Source organism: Gymnogyps californianus, chromosome 17 (assembly GCF_018139145.2).
Source record: "Gymnogyps californianus isolate 813 chromosome 17, ASM1813914v2, whole genome shotgun sequence".
NCBI lineage: Eukaryota > Metazoa > Chordata > Aves > Accipitriformes > Cathartidae > Gymnogyps > Gymnogyps californianus.
The window spans coordinates 8,467,768-8,490,015 of NC_059487.1; the positions used below are offsets into that span (position 1 = coordinate 8,467,768).

The 22,248-nt window shown below is 46.6% G+C and overlaps 1 protein-coding gene across 1 annotated transcript; it reads left to right on the plus strand.

Moving 5' to 3' along the window:
* Positions 1-7,620: 7,620 nt before the first annotated feature.
* Positions 7,621-9,039, plus strand: CEBPB (CCAAT enhancer binding protein beta). The gene is given in 2 exon segments (XM_050907355.1): positions 7,621-8,554; positions 8,557-9,039. Coding segments are annotated over 2 exon segments (984 nt in total). The 5' UTR covers positions 7,621-7,833; the 3' UTR covers positions 8,820-9,039.
* Positions 9,040-22,248: the final 13,209 nt, after the last annotated feature.

Consider the following 22,248-nt stretch of genomic DNA (forward strand, 5'->3'; position numbering starts at 1 on the left):
TTGTTGGACCGGGCTGTGTTTGGACTGAGGGATGGGAATGTTCTGGCATCAAGGGATGCCGATGTTTTCATTAAAGTTTTGTGAGGTCAGGCTGCTCTTGATGCTAGGGGTTTTGCTAAGATCCTCTTAGGGTCACAGTGACCTCGAAAATGTTGGTATGGAAGTGGTGTAAATGTGAATGAATTAATGTCAACTCAGTAGGATGTGGCACCTTCGAATGTGTTTTGAAATATGTGACCGTATGTCCCCATTATGAATGTGTAAGTTAGAGGAAAGATAGAAACGATTTTAATCAAGGTACGGTTCCTGGGAGTGTTTCCCAAATTACCTTCATCATCTGTTAGTCATCTTGTTTTGTCAAGGCAAAGGGGCTGTTAGCATGAAGAAAAAGCAGCAAATCGCTAGCAAGGTTTGGCTTTGGATGGGTTATCAAATTCTCTTGGAAAATGGTTATTAGTTTCATCTTGGTATCGGCTGGAATAAAGCCACATCTTTCTGTAACAACGTCAGTGTAGCTGCCTAAAGACAGGCCTTGCAAAAGGAAAAAGGTGCTTTGAAGCCCCTTCTAATCTCACCTCAATGTGACAAGACAGCAGACCATCGAGGAGAGGGTTTGGGCCTTTCCTAGAGAGAAACCAACGCTTCAGACACATCCGAAGAATGTTCCTTTTTTTATCATTATCTGGGGGAGGAGGGAGAAACAGCAAGTTAGTTCATAGGCTCTGGTGAAACTCCAAGAGCTGGTACAGCCGTAGTACCACGTCCCAAGAAAGGGTGGAGCCATGAGGATTTAGCATTGCATGGGTGCAATGGCTTTTAGAAACACCACCTTAAAAGTGATGTACCAGGCAACCTACTGGTGACCTGGTACAGGTATCAGCATAGCTAGGACAAGGCTGCTGAGACTCTGAACAGAAGTCTGTACTAAGAGAGTAATTCTGCAGGAAAATCTTGATGCTGTTTGGAGAAGCTAAGGACCACATCGGAACACGACAGGCCACATTACCATCAGGAGGCCTTTGAGAGAGCTAAACCCCTGGCCAGTTTATGTAGGGGTAGCAGATAGCCAGGCCCCTGCCGCGCCGTTTGTATTCGGCTCCCTGCTCTCCTGTGAAAGGTCCCCGCTGCCCTCAGGCACCCCGGGCAGGAGCCGTCCGCCAGGCCCTGGCGGCACCGGGGGGGACAGAGCGGGCGGGGGCTTCCTTACCGGGCGGCGGGGGCAGATTGCTCTCTCTCGTTCTGAGAAGCCTGCGCAGACATCCACCTCCGCCGTACGGCCGGCACCGCGCCCGTCCTCAAGAAAGAGAATTTTGAACAGAACGGCCCGCCACGTCTCTGGGCGCGCCCGTTCCCGCCACCGGCCCCGCCCCCGCCCCCGCCCCGCCCCGGCGCCGCTCGGCCCCGCCCCCGCCCCGCCGCGCGCCGCTAGGTGGCGCTCCAAGCCCGGTGACGGCGGCGCTGCCCCGGCCGGGGCGCGGGCCGCCCCGGAGCGGCCAGGCTGTGGCCGGCGGCGGGCGGAGCGGGGAGGCCCGAGCTGCGGAGGTCTCCGAGGTCTTGAGGAGCATGACGTGTGTAAGGCCCCGTGCCCTTCCGACACTGCCGTGCTTCGCCTCAGCCCCGCCCCGGCGAGCGGCCCCCGCCGGAGCCACCCCGGGGACAGGACACGGGGCAGCGCCACTCACGGGAAAACCTTCCCCGCTTCCAGCTGCAGAGCCCGTTCGCCAATGGGTATTAGAGACATCACCCGAACAACGAGGTGTTGTACATTCCTCATAAAACTCATCGCCTGGTCCTCTACCAGCCTCCTGCTGTCAGCGGCTGCGGCCTCAGCGGTGTGTTCAAGAGCAGCAGGGACAGAAGGGCGGCTGGCCCTCCCGCCTCACGTTAAATGATGACAACGACTTCAACTGGCACAGCCCTGGCTGCTGTTTCACCCTGCGAATTCACACCTGTCAGATCGCCTCTAGTTTTCTATACGCTTCCCCCTTACACCTCTGCACCTGAGAGCTGCCCACCACCAAGATGGGCTCGGCAGTGCAGAGCAGCGTTCAGACTCATTTCTCTCACCCGCTACCCTCACTTACGCAATTCCGGTCTCTTCCTGAGCCACAAGGCACGAAGGGAGCAGAAACTGGCTGCAGCTCCCTTGCTGGACTCTCTCTGGCATGGGAAAGTGTCAGTGGGTGGGAGAGCTGGAATAGCCACTCCTACGGCTCCCGTCCAAAGCTGTAAATGCAAAGATAGGGAGATGACAGGGACCAAGAAGCAAGGTATGCGGAGGACGGTACGCTGTGGCTATCCCCACCTGGTACCCAGTCCACCAAGGCCAGCTGCCAGATGACACAGACCGGCCCAGGGGCTGTTCTTAGATGCCAGTACTCACAACCAACAAGTCCTAACTGATTCCCTGGCAGCCCCACTTTCCCCGTGGTGCTCGACACAAGAGGAGAGCAGATGAAAAAAAAGTACTTGTACGGTCTAGGGCACAGACCTTTAATGCTTTTAATGAAGAAAAATCTTTTAATTCTTCACTTAAGCCCACTCTCCTGTCACCCTCTCTAAGATTTCCCTTGGTTTCTGCTGCCTGTGGCAGTACACACCGTGGAGTTCCAGCTACCTGGCCTGCAGCCTCAGGACCTCTGAACAGTTATCCTCTTTTAGAAATCTCCTAAATGAATTACCAAGTTCTGTTACTGGGAATTTCTGACACTTGGCAGGGTATCCTGGAAGAATAGGATTCCTGTTCCCTTGACAGATCTTTTGAAAGCTTGGATATGCTAGAAAAAAGCATTAATACGTGATCTGTAACAAATTCATCAAAGTAGGAGGCTACAATTACCTAGGAAATGTCAGACAACTATGGAGAACTTCTGGAAAGTTAGTCGACAGCAACTTCTCTGCCATTTTTTTTGGAATACAAGGAAACAGGCTACTCATAAGATACAAAGTCACCTTTCACTGTCCCTGCTCAGAAAGACAGCCCATGTCTGGCCAGCCAAATGGCTTCAGCATGGACTTTGCAACACAGGACTGGAGACTAACTTCTGCTTCATCACTGTTCCCTTCCACGGACGTTTGTGTGCACTCGGGCTCTCCCTCCTTTCTTTCGCAGAGCCACAGGGTGGGTGCTCTGACCTCCAATTTGCTCTGGAAAATTTTCAGTCTGGTAGGGGAAGGTATTTCGCTGATGTTGTCCCACCGGCTGGAGGCAGTGGTGCCAATCTCCAGGTATCCTCTCTGCAGCACTCGGTAGGGCAAAGAGCAACACGTAGATAAAGTGGGGATTGAGCAACCCAGCACTGCAAAGGCCAAGCATGCTAGGTCAGAGGTGAGCAGAAAATCAGCAGAAGACCAACAAATACCCGAGCATCACCATGTCACATGGGAACAAGGGGTGAAGGAGCACTTAGGGAGGGGGAGGACTCTGGTCTGTAACAAAAGAACCAAAGTAGGCCAGGAGACATGGCCTGCAACCGCCCGGGGAGCTCCAGGCCACTGGGGACTGCAAAGCAGAGTATCGCAGCTGCGGTTTCAGAAGAGAGGAAAGCATGTGGCAATTGTTTTTTGTGCTAAAATGAGGCAAAGTCTCGAGCCTGGTCTTAGAGCTGGGGGAGATGGAAGGAGAGCCAACCTCTCTCCGAGTTGAGACATTGTCCCTGTCTGACATTTCATAAGTGCTGGTTTTTTACAGAGGAGAACGGCAAGTGGAGAGCAATAGATTGAAATCTGGCCTCTGCCAGGTACAACTTACGAGTTGTTGTTGGCGTAAGGTGTGTGGCTGTATAAAGAGGGACCTGGGGCTAGGAAGAAGAAAAAACAGAGCGCATGACATGCTCAGAAATAAATTTCAATTTTACTTCTCTATTTTGCAGCGTTTATTGCAACATTGCTCCACTTAAGTCAGTCTTTCAGGCAAGGTCCCCTCCTATCCCCCAGAGACCTTCCCACACCACCTCCGTGCTCTCTCCCAGCCTGCCTGCTTGCATGGGTACCATTCTGCCCTGGAGCCCCTCACATTCTCCTCTTTAGCTCACCGCCAACATACTACCTACAGCATCTTGCTCGTTGATGCAACTGTCAATGTCTGGCATTAACTTCTTTCCTCTTTGCCCTTCTTCTGCCCCTCCATGTTGTTTTAGACTGTGGGTCTCTGGGTGAGCAGCTGTGTTCACACAGGGTTTAGCGTGATGCAGCTCTGATCTTACTGATCTGCTAAGAGCTACTGCAAGGGAAATAATACATGAGACACGTCTGCAGCAAGAAGCATCAGAATTTACAGACAGCCTTTTTCTAGAGTATGATCCTCAGTCCACAGACCTTCTTATAAACACTTCAGTGTTTGAGCTGTCACCATTAAACTAATAGCATCTCCCCAAAGCTGGTGTCCTTCCAGGGACAGCTGCTGTAGACCTGGAGCGCATGAGCTGGAGAGCTTGCAAGAAATCCTGGAAAAGAAGACAATTTCCAGGAAGAAAATGCCTCTGCAATGCTTTATTGTAGGTCTGAGCCTGGAGCTGGAAGCTGTGGCTTCTACAGTACAAAAGGGAAACTGGAAAGCAGAATTTAATTCATGACAGAAATGAGCAGTGAGGATGAGATTCTTCCCTCCACCTTTTCACCGTTCTGGTATCCTTCTGTTACCCTCCCAGTATCTATATTGTTTCACATATGAATGTAGAGGAATCTGGATTCTATTGCATCAGAAATTTTTTTTTTCTGCTCAAAAATGTTGATGTTGTTACTAAGTAATTTGTGAGTTATGCTGTCTCCTTCCTCAGCTGACTAGTTCTGAAAAAAAGAAATCATGAAATCACTAGAAAGAAGGTGCTTTTCACAGAAGTGCTGCCTTTCTGCTGAAAATTGCTCTGTTGCGAGACACACTGTGGAACGGCTGCTGCCCTCGGGTTTTTCACAGAGTGAGACCAGTGCCCGGATCCCTTCACCAGGAATGTCTGCATCTCTTTTCCTATCTAAAGCATCTCTCTGAGGAGGTTTTCCAGGGTGATTATTAGCAGCCTCTGCACATCTGGCCAGGCCAAGCCATGGCACTTCGCGAGGACAGAGCTCGGTGTGCCCAGACCTCCACCCAGTCCTCTGTGGTGCGAGCCTCGCTCTGCACCTGTTCCCATTTCAAAAACCCCATTTCTGGCCATGCATTTGTTATGACAAGTGCAGAAACAATTTAAAAGAGACCAGAGTTAGCTCCAAACCTGCTTGCCGAATGCTAGGGTTTTGGATAAGTGGTTAGGCCCGCCAACAAGGTTCCCATGAGAAGCTGAGAGCGGACGTCGGCTCCATGAGAGTGGATGTTGGGATTTGAGGTGAGCTGGAGGAAGTTTAAAGAGCTCCAGGTACAGCAGGGAGGTGAGGGGGGAGAAGGGAAGGAGGGGACAAGCTGGGCATCCAGCCTCAATTACCACCCCAGCTGACGTGTGATCTCAGTGACTACGGGATTACTCAGCACTGGCCTGGAAAGGAGGTGTGGGCCACACCATCCCTGATATAATCTGTTTCACATGACACTTGCACAGACGTTTTATTTTGTTAGGGAAGATCAGCCCGGGCAGGAGTACAACTTTCTGCTGCAGAGTAGCAGAGAATAGGGCAGAAATTTGAAGAGGGCAAATTTAGATCTCCAAAAATATCTTGAAAAACTGCCCAGGAAATTTACCGACCAGCTTCAGCGTTCCATTTTAGCCAATGGCCGTGGCAAGCTGAAGACCTGTCGGGGTAATGCCAAGAAAGACCAGCCATGGATTTCAGCAGGTCCCCACAGCAGGAGACCTTCTGCTTGTGGGTCCCTGAGACGTTTTGGAGGTAGGAAGCACATGAGACCGATTTTAAGAGTTCAGTTGCAAGGGCCAGTTAGGGCAGCCGCTGGATGTAACTGCCAGATCAGAATGCAGGATAAAGACGCAGAATGAGGCAGTAAACAGCCAGAAGAACAAGCCCTGGCTCACTGCAACTTGCCAGTATTTGCACCCAATACAGATGTTTGTATTTATGAAGATATGGGCTCCAACTACAACCTCCAGACCCAGCTCTCTGGCCAGGCCCAGGTCCAATTTAATCTCTGGTGCATTCACCAAAGATTAACTTGGTAGATAAAGATGGAACTAGAAATATTTGAAGCCTGAAAACCTGTTAGGGTACTTTTGTTATGGAAAGAAAAAATCCTTTTAAAACGTGAAAAGAAAAAGCAAATTAAAAAAATAAAAGAAAGAAAAAGTCCGACGATCCACTGACTGATTCTTGAATTCTTCCTCTTTTCAAAGTTCTGAGGTTTGAACATTATGAACAGTTGACTGTTTGAATCGTATAATGCAATACCTGTTCCTCTGGCTTAACGTTACAATATTTCCCACACCGCAGGATTGCTTCACATTATTCTAAGAGGCAGTGTCATTTTCCCTGCAGTGCTAGGTCTTCTTTACTGAGGCGAAGGACACTCCTACTTCCTTTAATTATATGTTTTGTTTTAAATTAATGTCCTTTATTCTGGGGATGAATCACCAGCTTGTAGACAGGTAAATGTGGGAGTAAGAGAGTGAAAATATAAGTTTGATTCCCAAGGTGGGTGTCTTTAATTAAAACGGACATCAAGATTCAGTCTTCCTTCCCAAACTTACCCCGCGATTCTAAAAACATTTGGATTCCATGTTTCTATGCACGTATCTCACTTTCCTTCCGAATCACGTTACAGACGGTCCCCTTTGGTTCCAGCGCACAGATTCCCTATCGCTTGTGTACCCTGACGGTTGCACCATACCATGGAAAGTAAATACACCAAGACAAACTTTAAGGCCATCATCCCGGCATGAAGAGCTGGGGAGGGGAGCTCTGGGTTTGCTCGGCTCTCCGGCTGCTCGCAGCCGCGAGAAGGAAGCCTGGAGCAGCGCCGTGCCCTGCTCCAACTCCTCTTGGCTCGGCTCTCTACTCGCCGCTGCAAAGCGGCTCTGTGCATGTCCGTACGGACAGCTCTGCCGGCCGGTGGGACTTAACTTGAGCAACCACGGGACGGGGAATAACGGGATCTGTCTTCTATCTGCAGCTTTTCCCCTGCCTTGCCAAAAGGACCTGGGAAAAGCCCTCCTGCCTCGACTTCCCCGCGGGCACCGCGGGACCCAGGCGGGATCTGCGCCCACCTCCGTACGGCACTGTCAGCCCCGGGCACCAAGCCCCACTCTCAGGTGCGAACGCCGGAGCCCACGCTGGCGCGGAGGCGGCAGCAGCGTCCCGGCACACGCGTGTCCCCGCGGCCCCTGCGGGGCCGAGCGGTGGCCCGCTGCCATCCCCGCCGGACCTCGCCACGGCAAGCCCCGATCCTCCCCTCACCTGCGGGGCCCTGCAGCCCGCTCCCCTCCCTCCCCGGCAAAGCCCCGCTTTTATTGCGGCCGGCTCGGCGGGGCACCGCACCGGCACACCCGCCCCGGGTGCCTCCTCCGGGGCCGGGGCCAGCAGTTACCGAGCGTGCAGCGTGGCAGGCGGCCAGGCGGTGACGCGCCTGTTGCTATGGGATCCACCGCCCCTATAAATAACTGAGGAAAGGAACTTTCCTAAGTCAGAGACTTTAGGACACGGGACCCAGAACCAGATGGTCCGGAGGAGACGCGCCAGCTCCCGCCGCAGCACCCGGAGCGGTGAAGCCCCGCCGCGCCGCAGGAACTGATCCAGCCCAGGTGGGCAGCGCAGCCGGGGGCCGTGCCCAGCGCCAGAGACTGAGGCAGGGTCTGGAGCCCCCCCACCCCCCCCACCCCGACGGCGGCAGCTTGATCCTCTGCCGGGGGGGCCCCCCTGCGTCGTTTTCTCCTCCCCGCATCCCCCTTTGCTTTCATGCAACGCCTGGTGGCCTGGGACGCAGCATGCCTCCCCATCCAGCCGCCCGCCTTTAAATCCATGGAAGTGGCTAATTTCTATTACGAGGCGGACTGTCTGGCTGCTCTCAACAAGCTGCACCCGCGGGCGGCCGGGGGCCGCTCCATGACCGAGCTCACCGTAGGGGACCACGAGAGAGCCATCGACTTCAGCCCCTACCTGGACCCCTTAGCATCCCAGCAGCCGGCGCAGCCGCCTCCTCCCGCAGCAGCAGCAGGGGGCAACTTTGAGCCTCCCTGCAGCAGCGGCGGTGGCCAAGATTTCCTTTCCGATCTCTTCGCCGAGGACTATAAAGGCAGCGGCGGGAGCAAGAAGCCCGACTACACCTACATCAGCCTCGCCCGGCACAGCCACCCCTGCGCCAGCCAGAGCCACAAGCCGGGAGGGCTGCCGGGCTGCTTCCCGCCCCAGATCGTGGAAACCAAAGTGGAGCCGGTCTTCGAGACCCTGGACTCTTGCAAAGGGCCCCGTAAGGAAGAAGGGGGAGCCGGGCCGGGACCGGGGGGCATGTCCTCACCCTACGGCAGCACCGTGCGCTCCTACCTGGGTTACCAGTCGGTGCCGAGCGGCAGCAGCGGGAACCTGTCCACCTCGTCCTCCTCCAGCCCCCCGGCACCCCCAACCCCTCCGAGTCCTCCAAGTCCGCCGCCGCCGGCGGGGGCTACTCCGCGCCCCCGGCGGGCAAGAACAAGCCCAAGAAGTGCGTGGACAAGCACAGCGACGAGTACAAGCTCCGCCGGGAGAGGAACAACATCGCGGTGCGCAAGAGCCGCGACAAAGCGAAAATGCGCAACCTGGAGACGCAGCACAAAGTCTTGGAACTGACGGCCGAGAACGAGCGGCTGCAGAAGAAGGTGGAGCAGCTCTCCCGGGAGCTGAGCACCCTCAGGAACTTGTTCAAACAGCTGCCCGAGCCCCTGCTCGCCTCCTCGCCTCGCTGCTGACCCCCGGCCGGGCCGCGGGGCGAGCGGAGCCGCCAGCTCCCTGCCCTGCTCAGCGCTGCTCCCGGGCCGGGGCGAGGGGAGAGCCCGGGGGGCGGGTGGGTTGGTTGGTTGAATTTTTGTTTTGTTTTGTTTTGTCTTTATTTACGTGTTGGCGGAAGGCCCCCGCCGCCGCGCGGGACCTCACCGGGGGCCGGGGGCTGTCAGCGGGGCGGCGCGGCGCGGTGGGGCCGGCGCGGTGGGGCGCGGTGGGGCCGGCGGCCGCGGCCCCGGCCCCGGCCCCGGGCGGGCTCTGCAGGCTGCTGGGCGCTGGGGTTATTTAAAAGAGCGAGAGGAGAGCAAGCGCAAAGTGATGCAATCCTTTAAGCATGGCTGGGAATGCTGTGTACATGATGCAATCTCGTGTAACTGTCAGTCATGAATTGAGTAATCTGTTAAAGATGTTCCTACAGTTTTTTTTATTATAAAGAATAATCTATTTCTATAAGAAAATACATATGTATATTTTGGGATCTATGCATTCTTGCTACATTTGAAGCATTAATGAACAATTTTAATAAACTTTATGACTAGGTTAAAACAAGTAGCTTGTTTTGTTTTGAAGGCACGTTTAAAGTTAGATTAAACGCAGGGCTGAAATTCTAGCTGAATCTAGCTCAATGCTGTGATCAGGGATCAGGATTTTTGTTGGTCTTTCGGCTTTCTCTGTGACTCAGAGAAAGGAAAACAAAAACAAAAACAAAACCAAAAAGCCCAAGAGAAGCCCAGCAAAGAGCAGAGCTGGAAGCTTTAGCCAGTTCTTGTTGCCTCATTTTATTTCCTCTAATCACTTGCTTTAGCTGCCGCTTGGGTGTTGTTTGGGGAGGAGGTGTTTGTGTTGGGGTTTTTTTTGCACTTCTTGCTGTTCTGAACGTGTAGAGCAAGATGTGCTATCCAAACCATGACCAATCTTTGGCAAAGTAACACCAAGTCTGAAGTGGGAAGAAGAGAAAGCAAGGGAGGAAGCTTGAAATGAGTTTTTGTTTGTTTTTTCTTTTTTCTTTACAGAGTTTCTGTTCTCTAAGTTATGATTCAGCATTTCTTATGTTTGTAGTTTACAGGAATAAACATGAGAAAGTAGCATTTCTGTTGGATGTCGGTAATTTCGGTCATTGCTCAGGAAGCTCTCATGAAACCCGGCCAGGTGAGAGGCATATGAACAACTCCCTTATCTTTTCTCTTGAGATATTTTTCTAAAAACTGTAGATAGAGTTTCTCTGATGAAAGGTGTTTGTTTCTGTGTGCATGCATGTTTGCTGGGGGCAAGCGACAGATTGGGGGGGGGGGTGGCCCAGGAGGAGGAAGTTTGTAGCAGGCCATAACTTTATTTCAAAGAGAACTAAGGCTCTGCCTGCCGATGGGACAAGCCAGCCTTGCCAGGGCTCCCAGGTTGTGTTATTTTCCCTGCTGTATGCTGCTGTGTCGAGGTCTGTAACAGTCTCAAGCTGGTTACGTGGAGGGAGTTGGGCAAATGATCAGGTCTTACTCAGCATTTTCCATTTTCCTGTTAGGCCAAATTTAAGCATTAAGTTTTTAGATCCAGATTCTCAGTGCCCCAGAAGAGAAACTCCTTAATCATCTATGCTCTGTTTGACAGCTGAACACAGAAGGGGTTTTCAGTATAAAGACAGTGGACTTGAATTTGCTGCTGTACATTCCAATACAAACAGATTGCAGAAGGACAATTCTTCAATTTGTTTCTTATTTCTAGTGTTTCTTTAAGCAAAGCGTGTTTTCTCCTGAAAGAACTGTTTTGCTTTTTTTGACACTTAAGATCATAGCCTCCTGCGGGTGAATCTCCCAGAGCTCTTACTGAAATTTGTTACGCATTCCCTGCTCCTGCAATGCCTCCATAGCTCCTGCTAGGAGCTGTGCAGTAGTAAGTAGTGGAGTGTTAGTCCTGATACAGATTTTACCCGTTTGCTTTTTAATTTGTACAGTGCAGTTAAGTTGTTTTTATGAGACCCTAAGAATAGATTTTCTTGGGTGAGCTAGCTCCTGCACCAGCATGACTCAAGTTCTTGCAGGCAAGATAGACGTTAGATCTTGTCTTGACTGTCCCTCGTGACGATGATTACTCCAGCCTCCTGTGGCTGTTTATTCTACTATTCTTCTAGTTACGAAACTTATCCACATCGTTAGATCCTATTTTCTTGTTGTGCTGTAGGCCATGTAATGTTACCCAAACTTAGAAGCAGTGTTCCCAGTCAGAACTGAGTGCTGCTGAGGGTGGAATTGCTGGAGGACTGAAGACGTCCTCAGATACATTTCTTTCTTTTCTTTCCTTCTTTCCGTCTTTCCTTCTTTCTTTCTTTCTTTCTCTCTTTCTCTCTTTCTTTCTCTCTTTCTCTCATTCTTTCTAAATGACAAAGCTTCCAACAAAAGTTCAGTTTGTGGGGGCTGGAAGGCAGGGCAGATTGAAAGATAAGATGTACTAAAGGTATTTATGTTTGTTTAAATAATAGTCCAGTTTTGGAGATAGAGCTCTATCAGGCATGAATGAGCTAATCCCCATCCTTAAACTTTGTCTGCCACAGTTCAGGAGAGCCAGCGTGGTGTTGCTGCAATTTAAAGAATGATGTTTAAATTACTTCTGTATTCCAATGTATCTCTTAATTAGGATTACAGATTTCTCATTCAGGAGGAAACTTGTGCAGCAATGAGTTTTTGTCAGAAAGATGCAGTTACAGACAGGAAAATTGAGAACATCGATGCACCAACTTTACAGTAGTCTCAGAAGGAATCTGTGAAAGAGTCGGAAAGAATTCCCGAATCCTTCGTTCTTAATCTTGTATTACCCACATAACTTACATTTTAGGAGCTTTGTAGCGCTATTAAATGCATGGAGGTCATGAAATACCCTGCTTTATAAACAAGCATATGAAAAAGCCCCTGTAATTAAAGCATTTCCTAGAAAAAAATAGTCTGGAAAAAAATAGTTTGGAAATGAATCTGAGAAAACTCCAAGCACTAAAGCAGACAAAAGATTCCAAATACCTTTTCTAATCACAGTGGGGGAATTGGAAAATCCCTGTCCAAACAGTGGCTCAGATCCAAATATTGATATAGTTTCCCATTACAAATAAGATTCTGTTGACTGAAAGCAGTACTTGGTACGTCTCGGTTGTCTTCTGACAGGGTCTCTTGAGCTTCTTTTCCAAAAGCGACTCAGTACGGCTTGTGGTTAAGAGTTTGCAGTCTATATGCAGGCAAACCATGCAGAGAAGTTAAGGCACTTACTCCAGTAGTCTGTTTTGAATTTTATGGAAGTTTATAAACAGCATTTTGTTTGGGCTTTCCCCCCCTTTCAAATTATTTATTACATTGACTGATTCATACAGGTCTTTCTCATTACCACTAAAATAACAAAGTTTCTTCCTATGTAGAAATAAGTCTGTAAGATCAAATCTCTAGCACTGACATCCCCTTTCCAAAGCGTCTAGCACTGTTTTATCATTTGCTAGGTGTCTGAATTCAGTTGTGCTTAGTTTTGCAAAAGGAATCATATGTATCATTTTAAAACAAAATATTTAAAAATACAATTATAATTCTGTTAGCAGTTCTTCTATCTATTAATAGAAATTATTACTCTCTGCTTATCTGCCTAAAGCATGGATAACCTCGTGCAGCTCTGGCACTGTGGTGTTGCTTTCACGCTTTTCCCACTGCCTTCCATTAGTGACTCTTGGAAGGTGCAGGAAAATTTACACTTGTTTCTATACTAATGGTTTCTCCTCTATCAAATAAAATCACCCAAATTGCACACATGCACCAAAGGGTTATTGGGCGGGGGTCTTGATCACATTTGATAATAGTATGGTTTTTTCCGCATTGAAATTCTGCAATAGCCTTCAGATACCGAAATTACAACCTGAAAAAAGCTTTGTGCACCATGTTTACCTTTACAATTTCATTGCTAGAACAACTGTCATTGATGTGGATGTGTATAAAAATATAAAGTTACTCTCATGCTAGCCAGTTTTCAAGCAATGTTTCATTAGCTGTGACCAGAATAAAAGTCAATGCAACTCAGTATCTGCTTTAATAAAGAGAAAAAATGTATATGAGGCCAAATCACACATCTTCTTTTGTTATTTATAGTGATATCGCTTAAGATACAATAAGCATTGTCTTGCATTTTCCTGTCATTCATACCAAAACAAAGTGAGTCTAAAGCACCACCAAACTGGAATGGCAGGGTTCTGCATTCGGTTTGTACTGGATATAGATGATTATATGGTGGACGGGGGGTAGTGACAAATTTGGTTCTAACTCTTTCTGCTACCGACTGCTAATGCAAAAAACTTTTTATTACTGCTCTCCTGAGTGTTAGCCTTTTTTATGTTTAAGTCTAGGTAAATGCTTAACAGTCAGAATTTTAGGGCAAACGTCATATATTAATGTGAAGTGTGAAGAAAAATGTAAACCGATGCATGTATGTTGAAAGGGTCCTAACACATTAATCAGGAAATCCAAACAAAACTAGGAATATAGTTAACTGCTCCCAAGGAAACAATTCCGTTCAAATTCTGAACACTTTTAAAATCAATCAATAAAGTAAAAATAAAACCATGGGGCCAAAACTGTACATTAAATATGGGAGGGAATTAGTTCTCTTTTGAGAGATACTCGCTGAACAGACAAGTGAAATCATTAAAAGAATGAAGTTCTATTTAACTCTTTGCTGGGACCCAAAACATAGTCTGAGAGTTTAATCTTTGCAACACAAAGCTAAACTTTGGTAGAAGCTCTACACTTGGATCATATCCTGAGCTTTTCTGAGGTTCACGATTCTTTCACGTGAACTGAGGCTGTTTTGCCCCAGCCTGGGCAGATGAGCAGCACAATCTATGGTGAGTATGTAAACACCTAAAAAGATTAGATACAGCCCTGGATTGACATCAGGATCATGTGAAATTTATGATGTGGTGTTAGCCTGATGCAAAACTACGTGAAATTTCAAGAGAGTTTCTCTTTGAAATGATGCTGGAAGCCGCAGTGGGGCTGCCTGGAGCACCACCCCTGGGGTTTGATGCCAGCACACCAGTCCTCGGGAGCTGCAGTAAAGCACAGCTCTCAAGTTTGGCACAGCGTAATTCTGATTTGGTCAGTTTGATCTATTGGAAACTCTATTGGAAACCAAAATGCCTTTCGTGATCATTTTCCCACCTGCTAAATTGTTCGAATGTTTTGTTTGGAATAAAAGGCTTTCCTCCTCTCCGAGAAATGGTGGTGGTTACATCTGCCTGGATGTGAAAAACAATAGGGCTGGAATTCAAAACGAGGATAAATGGGTTAATAGTTGCTGAAACTAATTGATTTGCATTTACAATAGGGACACATTTAGTTCCAAACCTTCCAGCTGGTTGCCACAGTTTCACAGAGCAGCGCCAAATTTAACTCTCACTTGTTTCAAAATTTTCACTAATTTATATATTTACTATTAAAATGATTCATATCATAAATAATAATAAATGCCAATAATATTTTCTAGCTAATTAAAAGCTAAGGAAGACTTTGATCTACATCCAGTTTTCACCTTGCCCTGTCCTATCTGCTCTTACCTCTGGGATTCCTGTATCACACATTACATAGCTATCAAAGCACTTTCTCAGAGTTCAGGGTATTTAAATCAGAGGTTTTCGTTAGGTCTCATAATTTCATACAATTTGCAGAATAAATCCTCTAAGAACTCACACATCCCCTCTGTAAGGCACACTGTAGAAGTGCTGGCTTGGTCAGCAGACCTGGTTTTGATGAGCTTGAACGCAGACACCTCTGTATATCATATCAGTCAGAGTAAAGAAGTGAATTTTTGATAGAGGCTACAGGATGCTATGGTCCCTATCCCCATACAAATCAAGCGCAACGGCTTGTTTGTTTTCTATAAATACCTTGGGTTTGGTAGCATATTGCAACAGCAGTTCATTAAACCTGCGGTAAGTAGCTCATTGATGTTGTCTAGAAATTACAGCAATAGGAATCAGTCTCCTTCAAACAATGCAAAAATCCCTCTAATGCCTCATCTGCTGTATTCCGCTCCTCTGTTAGCTCACCTGGGATCTGGGTCCACAGAAGTTTTGCGATGTATTTTCTATAAGCGATCGGAGCAGCTTTGGTTTTAGAAATGAATGTCATGGTGACACGATGGGAAAATATTTCTGTGCAACATGATGAAACAATTACTTGGCTGAAGTAATTCAGGAAGGGAATCACAAGAACAAGAGAAAGTGCCTGGAGCCGGTTTGAGAAGCAGAAGGAGAGCAGTGGTGGCTCGCTAGCAGAAACATTGCTTTGCTAATTACCCCAGCCTCTGCCATCTAGACCATAACTCGGGGTGGACATTTCTGACAGTGATTTGCCACACTTCTCTGAGCCTAGGTGTCTTACTCGAAACTGTAAAATACAGATTCTGTCTCTATTGTTTTTTGAAATACAAAAGGCCAGAAAATGAACCTAGAATGTAATTTATTAAGATACTTAAGCGTGTCTAACATTTAAGTGTACAAGGAGCAGAATAAAATATGTGGGATAACTTGACACAACGAGATGAGTAGAATTACAAAAAAAGGAGTGATTATCAAGGAGTTTGGTTGCTTAAAGGAATGCAAGCTGGACCATAGCCACTTACTCTTCAACTTCAGCACACAAGCCAGCTTTCGTGCCAGCTCTGTGAAGAAAGATAACTTCCGAGCAGGACTGCTTTCTTGCTGTTGAGTTATTGATGACCACTTATGGTGGCAGAAAATATGTTTGTGCTTAGTTAAGAACAGTGCTGATTGCTGGGTTGAGTCCCCAAATCTGAAGGAGCAGAAGAGAAGGCAGAAGGCCTTTATGTATGACTTCAGCTATTGGGTGCGCAGTGTCCTCAACCACTTTCAAAGCAAATTACATAGCTGCAGAGTTAATGAGTGCAGAACGCTGACAGAAATTAAGATGCAAGGGATAAATATTGAGCTTTGAAACAAAAGAGACAGTTTCTGGTCCTGGCTCTTTCACCAGTTTATCATATATCTTTAGATTATCAGTTAGCCCCTAAATGTAATAGAAGCTGTATGCACATATGTGCACTTATAAGTGCAGTTGCCATAGCTGCAGGTATATTTGCCTATTATATATTTAGATCCTGATCTTACATATGTGCTTCATTTTACACATGTAGCTGTAGTGATTTCAGTGGAACTATTATTACTTGCATGAGTAATGATAAATGCATAGATCTGTATTTACATGGATGTATTTACATGGATCTGTATATACATGGATCTGAGATCACAGTGTCTTTGGGAAAATTTTTGTGCCTTGCTCAGTTCTACAGCACATGCTCTAGCAAATTTCGAGCACTTTCATTTCATGTGTTTTCAAATTCGAGAGCACCACCCATGCACATGGGCTGATTTGGCTGTCTCTTCCTGTACAAAAGGCTTCAGCATTTTTGCATTTCCCAGGAAAAAAAACCCCAAACAACAAAACATCTGACAAGTGGGATACAGCCTATGTTCTAACAGCTATTGTTGGGTCCCAATTCAACAAAGTACTTGAGTACTACCTGAGCAGAAGCCAAACAATGCTGAACACAAGCTTTAAAGTTTTGGATGTGCCAAGTACTCTGCTGAAACACATCCTTCCAGAGCCTCAGCTGCAGCTCCCTGGCCTCTGCATTATACTGCTGTGATGCAGCTGTGGCATGGGCGTAAGTCCTGGGAAAGAAAACATGATAGAAAATCTGGATGTCCAGAAAGATGGTGAATGAGATGCACTCAAACAGGCCAAAAGGAATCCTGATTTCCTCCTGCTGTACTGAAGGAGCCCATCCAGTTTGTATGCTGGCCAGGTCTGGCAAGCCACTGTTTCAGAGCATGGTGTTAGTACCTGGCTGCTGATCAAAGGATTCTTAAGCAATAACCCACTCCACATCAGCAAGAGCTGCTGCCAAGAACCATGGACTTCTTTGGGCTGGAAGACAACTGATAAAGCAGATGCTGAGAAAAGCAATGATGCCTGCATTGGGCAATCTGAGTGCTACTAATGGCTACTGGAAAATGTTATTTTTATTTTAGTTCTGCAATTGCATAAGCCTGATTCGCTAAAGGCTCACAGTGACATGGCGTTTGTACAGGGCTTGCACTTTTTTTTTTTTTTTTTTGCAAAGCATTTTATCATTTTATTTAGACGAACAGATGCTCGCACTTTACAGGGGAAAACCACTACTCCTTGGTAGTTCTTCCTCTGTCAATAACAAATACGGGTCAATTGCGCCTTTCTCCAGAATTAGCTCCTGTGGATTTTGGCTTGTGAAGGATGGGGCACTCAGAACAGGTGGGAATGATGCACTCAAACCTCTTGTAATGCAGTCCTGTGCCTGGTTGTAGGGGATACAGTTCACGAGCGAGGCTGACAGATTGGAAAGGGACAAGAAGGCAGATCGCCATGTGGTGAAGAGGCCTCAAAAGAAGGAAGTGATACCAAACAGTACATGGTTCTGGGAAGGCTATTGCAAGCTGTGGCAGTGATGGGAACCGTTTCCAACAGACAGGCTAGGGGCAATGAACTATTTTCCCACTGACCTCATGGTAACATGAAGTGAAAATTCCACTCTAGTGTTTTCTGCCAAGTCCTTAAAGGCAAAACCTTAGCAAATGGCTTCTGCTTTTGCATTAATTCACTAGCAGGTGCTCCTCTGCACGAGCCCTGCAAGAGCTTTATTACCAAAGGTACACTAACTATTAAACAGCCATAAGCTTAACCTGGTATTTACTGTAGGACTGTGCCTTTTTATTGCGCACAGGGAGGGAACTCCCTTCTCAGCCCTCCAGGTGGTCCCTTCAGGGCAGGGTTGAGGCACATTGGCGAGAAGGGGTGGGGTTGGGTGGGAGAGGCTTTCATTGCTGCCCTACCTGTTCTGGGCATAAATTGAAATGATCGGTCTCTAAATCCTGCCAATTAGGCATGCTTTACTGGCATTAGAGTCAGTTTACTATGATAGGTAAAACTAAAATGTTTCTCTTTTAAAAAAAAAGAGGCAAAATCCTGCTTTAACACATTTAACTCCCAGAGCAGGGGTAACAGAGGGCAGCAGTCCACTCCGCAGGGTACCTGACCTAGCCCAGACAGGCAGGAGCAGGGCAGCGTTCTGCAACACAGAGCAGCTCAGGGACACATACCTCCTAACGCCTTTGTGTACCCCCTTCCAGCAGTGACTGTCTATTAGGGAGCCTGTGGAGTAAAGCTGGAGGATGCAGTCTGCAGTCCCCCGCCGCACCCTCTCCTCTGCAGTAATCCCACTTTAGCATTCAAGGTAGCATTACACGTAAAAAAAAAAATAGTGGTAACTCTTTCCTAGGCTCCACCTGCCAACAAAGCTCCACCTACTTGGGAGAGCAAAATGAGATGCCTTTTACAAGACTACGAAACTGCTAATCAAGGTAGTACCTGTGCTCTCAAGTTAGTACCTTCCTAATCTTCTGATCAACAAAATCCTATAATGAAGAGGCAATATGGACATCTCAGGTCTATTACTTCTTGGTTTCTGCAGACTGAGGCAGACATTGTTCTATTTTTTGCACACTGCTCCCTCTCTGAGGGTTATCTTGGTTACTATAAAGGCCAGAAATGATGGGGTTGGTTTTCTTCCTCAAAGAAAAGTTATCTTCGCAGCATGTGTTTCTGCCTGTGAGAATACGGGTATGCTGTGCTGCCATGCAAAAGCACAAGCTGGCTTCATCCTCATCTGCATTCAAAGAAGAAGAGGGTGAGGACCATCTCCCAACAGCCCTGTGTTCCTTTCTTATGAACCATTCTCACCACTGAAACATTTAGTCTCTGCTGTCCCAAAATAAGCATTTCTGCTATCAGCATTTCCGACCTTTGCGACCCTCACTTGCTTCAAAACAGGCTTTATTCTGAGAAGGGTTTGTCACTGGCACTTGGGTATGTGGAAGGTTTTTTTAGGAACTGAAGAGGACAAATGGGAAAATTAATTATCCATGTAAAAAACATTTCATATTGCGTAAAGCTCGCCTGTGAGGAGTGTTGCCGTTCACTCTCTTAGGTCCTGGGAACTCTGACTGACTCAGCCTCCTGCATCCACAGCTTGTCAAGATCCATGGTTGTTCATAATCAAATCACTCTTGTGTACAAATCTAGGGCAGAAAAGCCCACTTACTATAAGCTTCTTTACAAATGCAGTACTAGGTTCTTCCCTCCTCTACCTACCACCATGTCTTGAGGGGAGAAGGGAGGTGAATGTGACCTCCAAATAAACACCTCTCTCAGCTAATTTGTGCTCTCCTCCAGCCTCCCCCCAAGGATTAAACATTAGCTAGGGATCTCAGGAGGGCTTTGGCCACACTGCACAGCCAAGTAAGCCGGTGGGACCTGGCATGGTGCAGGAGGGGGCTGCACTGTTCTGTGCTAAATGTTAAGCCCAGATGGTTGTTTTTCAGCCTCTGCTGCAGAGAATCTGCCCCACATTAACTAGTGGGAGGTAGGAGTGATGACCTAGTGATTCTGGAGTAAGGAAAGCAAAGTCCTGTATCTGGCATTGCTGCAAACTTGTTTCGGGATCTTGGGCAAGTTACTTCACCTTTCTCTGCTTCAGTTCTTTTATCTGCAGACAGATACTTCCTGGATGTGTCTCAGGTATTATTTGTTTAAAGAACTGTGAAATATGAGATATGAGACCTTGACAATACCATATATTAATTATTTAAAGTTTATATTAAAAGCTAAAAATATGAATGAATTCAGCAGGGAAAGTCTTCTGGTGAAAATGACTGGAAACACAACTGTCCCTCACTCCAAACACTTCCCAGGCATTAAGATGACTACACAGAGTTTGGCTCATTATGTATGTAAAATAGGCAGATGCTATTAGAAAGTAATTTTTTTCACCCAGTGAGTAGAGAAGCCTATCCCTCATGATGAAATCCTCTGCAGGGGCTGTATTTTTATCATGCCTCATACTTCTCAAGGTATTTGAAATCACCCTCAAAGCTGGATACTGTCTTCCCTTTTCTCCCCTTGAATCTGAGCTCTGCCTCCACAGAATTTCAATGAGTCCTCAGCATTTTCCTTTCAAATTCCCTTCCCTTTGACAGTATGTAATTCCTGATGTTGGTGGGTATCATCGCAGTTTTATTAAGTATGTAATAACACGCTGTCCAGGGACAACATGTCATGATAATAAACGGTCCACGTAATTACACCTGACTCGTCAATCAACATGGAAAAGGACTGAATGGAGTTCATAAAAGCACCTTTAAGAGGCTGATGGAAATGTTTAAGAAAAAAGAAACTAGCAGTGTTTTGTATTGTTAAGTATTTTGCAGAGCAGAAAATTAATCAGCACTGGAGAGAACACACTCTTCTGGAATGCCCATGTGTGGCCCATTATATCCCGTTTTGCCCTCTGAGTCATCCCTTCGCAGCCACTCATTCAGTGCGAACAGGAGCAGTCACAGTCGGATCAAGTTTAGTGACTTACTCGTGTAAGTAAGCAGCCATAGAGGGAAATTTCCCCTTGAGCAGTGGCCAGGGTACCATTGGCAAAAGCTGGTGAAATAACTTTTCCAGGCAAAAAAAATTCACAGTTTTGCGTATTATTACTTTTTCACTTTTCGCTTTAGGAATTTTATTATTTTAGATGAAATGCTAAAAACGTGGCTCCAGTAAGCCATATAAATCAGCAGTCTGTATGTATCCCAGACTGATGATCTGAGACATCTGGCACTTACGCTTGGGGCCTTCCTGCACAGGAGAAATTGCCCCCGTGAAGAGAATGCACATTTCCAAGATCTAAGTGAAACAGAAATAACAAAATAGTTCCTGGTGGCTTAAGCCCTGAAACTGCACAAGCAAGTTACCAAGGCCAAATCCAGCTCTCTCCAAGTCTAGGTGAAAGGTCATCCACGAATTAGGAAGCAAATTATTGAGTTACCAGCATTGCAGCAACAGAATAAACTCTCACCAAGTGATTGACTAAGACAGTGGGATATCACCCCTAGCTATTGGCAACTGTCTTCTCAGCATTAACCTTCATTGAGGTGGTCATCTCCAAACCAAACAAATGTACAGTTCAGTTACTAATAGAAAAGACATCAATTAGATTTATATAAGAGCATTGCAAAATATTAAATAATAAAGGCTGCTACCAAACAACAGCAGGAAGATTCATCGGCCTGCAACGTTTGCTTCTCAAACAGACAAAGCCTGGCTATTTTTGGGAAATTACACCTTGACTGGTGACACTTGCTCTGTGCATTTGATGTGGGGGAGAGGGGGTACTGCTGGCATACTCTCTCTGTCTCAATCTGACAGCAAGGCTAAGGTTGGCATTTAACTGCATGAATCACCAACTACTGAAATTTAAAAGCTTGCATATGCAAATCACTAATTAAACATATTAGCATAGTCAGTTACCCAAACTGTAATCTTAATCGTATCTCCAAGTTAAGCATGCAATCACACACCCATTTTGCAGATTTGCATTTGTGAGCATGGTTTCCCGAGAGCTAGGTCCAGAAACTAGTCTAATAACCAATTTTTCCTCATGTAGTTCCAGGAAGGAAAAACAAGAGTGAAAGTATGCTGAGTGGCTTCCCCTCCTGAAAAGTAATGGGGAATTGTACAAAATCAGGAACTGACGTGGAGAGCTGAATGACAACTGAGAGGGCTGGATGGTGAGTTGTGCGTGCTCTCCTTTAATCTAATGCCCATCTTTGTGACTCCTTTGACCCAAACAACGTGGATTTCCTTCTAGTAGCAAATATTCAGACACAGGAAAAGACTATGTGCCAGATTTTTACTTTATTTACACTGAATTACCTGAGATTAGAATCTGAAACTAGAAACTTTCTTTATACAGTTACAAATAGCTATATTATGCAGTTTTAAGGGGTTAAGAAAAGGAGGAAATCATAACCACAGAAGTCATAAAGGCAACTTATCCCAAGCCAAATAGTTTTGTTTCTAACGCAGGGCTTTAATTATAACATGTCATATAATGATGACATAGTGCTATAATAGGCAAATATAATGCATTAATCTGATATTATATTTTGGCTTTAACAATAGGTGCAGTGAACCAGCCTTAGTGGATAACTCATTCAGAACCTATCTGCACACTCCACCTAGATACTTATCTGCCTCTTTAATTAAGTGGAGGGAAACTTCTTGAGGCCATACCCATAAAGCCAGTCTCTGATGATAGCAGAGTTACTGGAAGCCTTTGGTAATCGTTTACACCCACGTATTGTGGTTAGCTTCCAACTTTGGCTCTTTCCTTCTCGCTTTGGAACCACCTATTTATCCTCTAGTGTAAATCCCCTAATGTTTTTGTACCAAAAGGGGTACAAAAGATCTCCGGGGGTTTGTTTGAGCAACACGTCAGCAT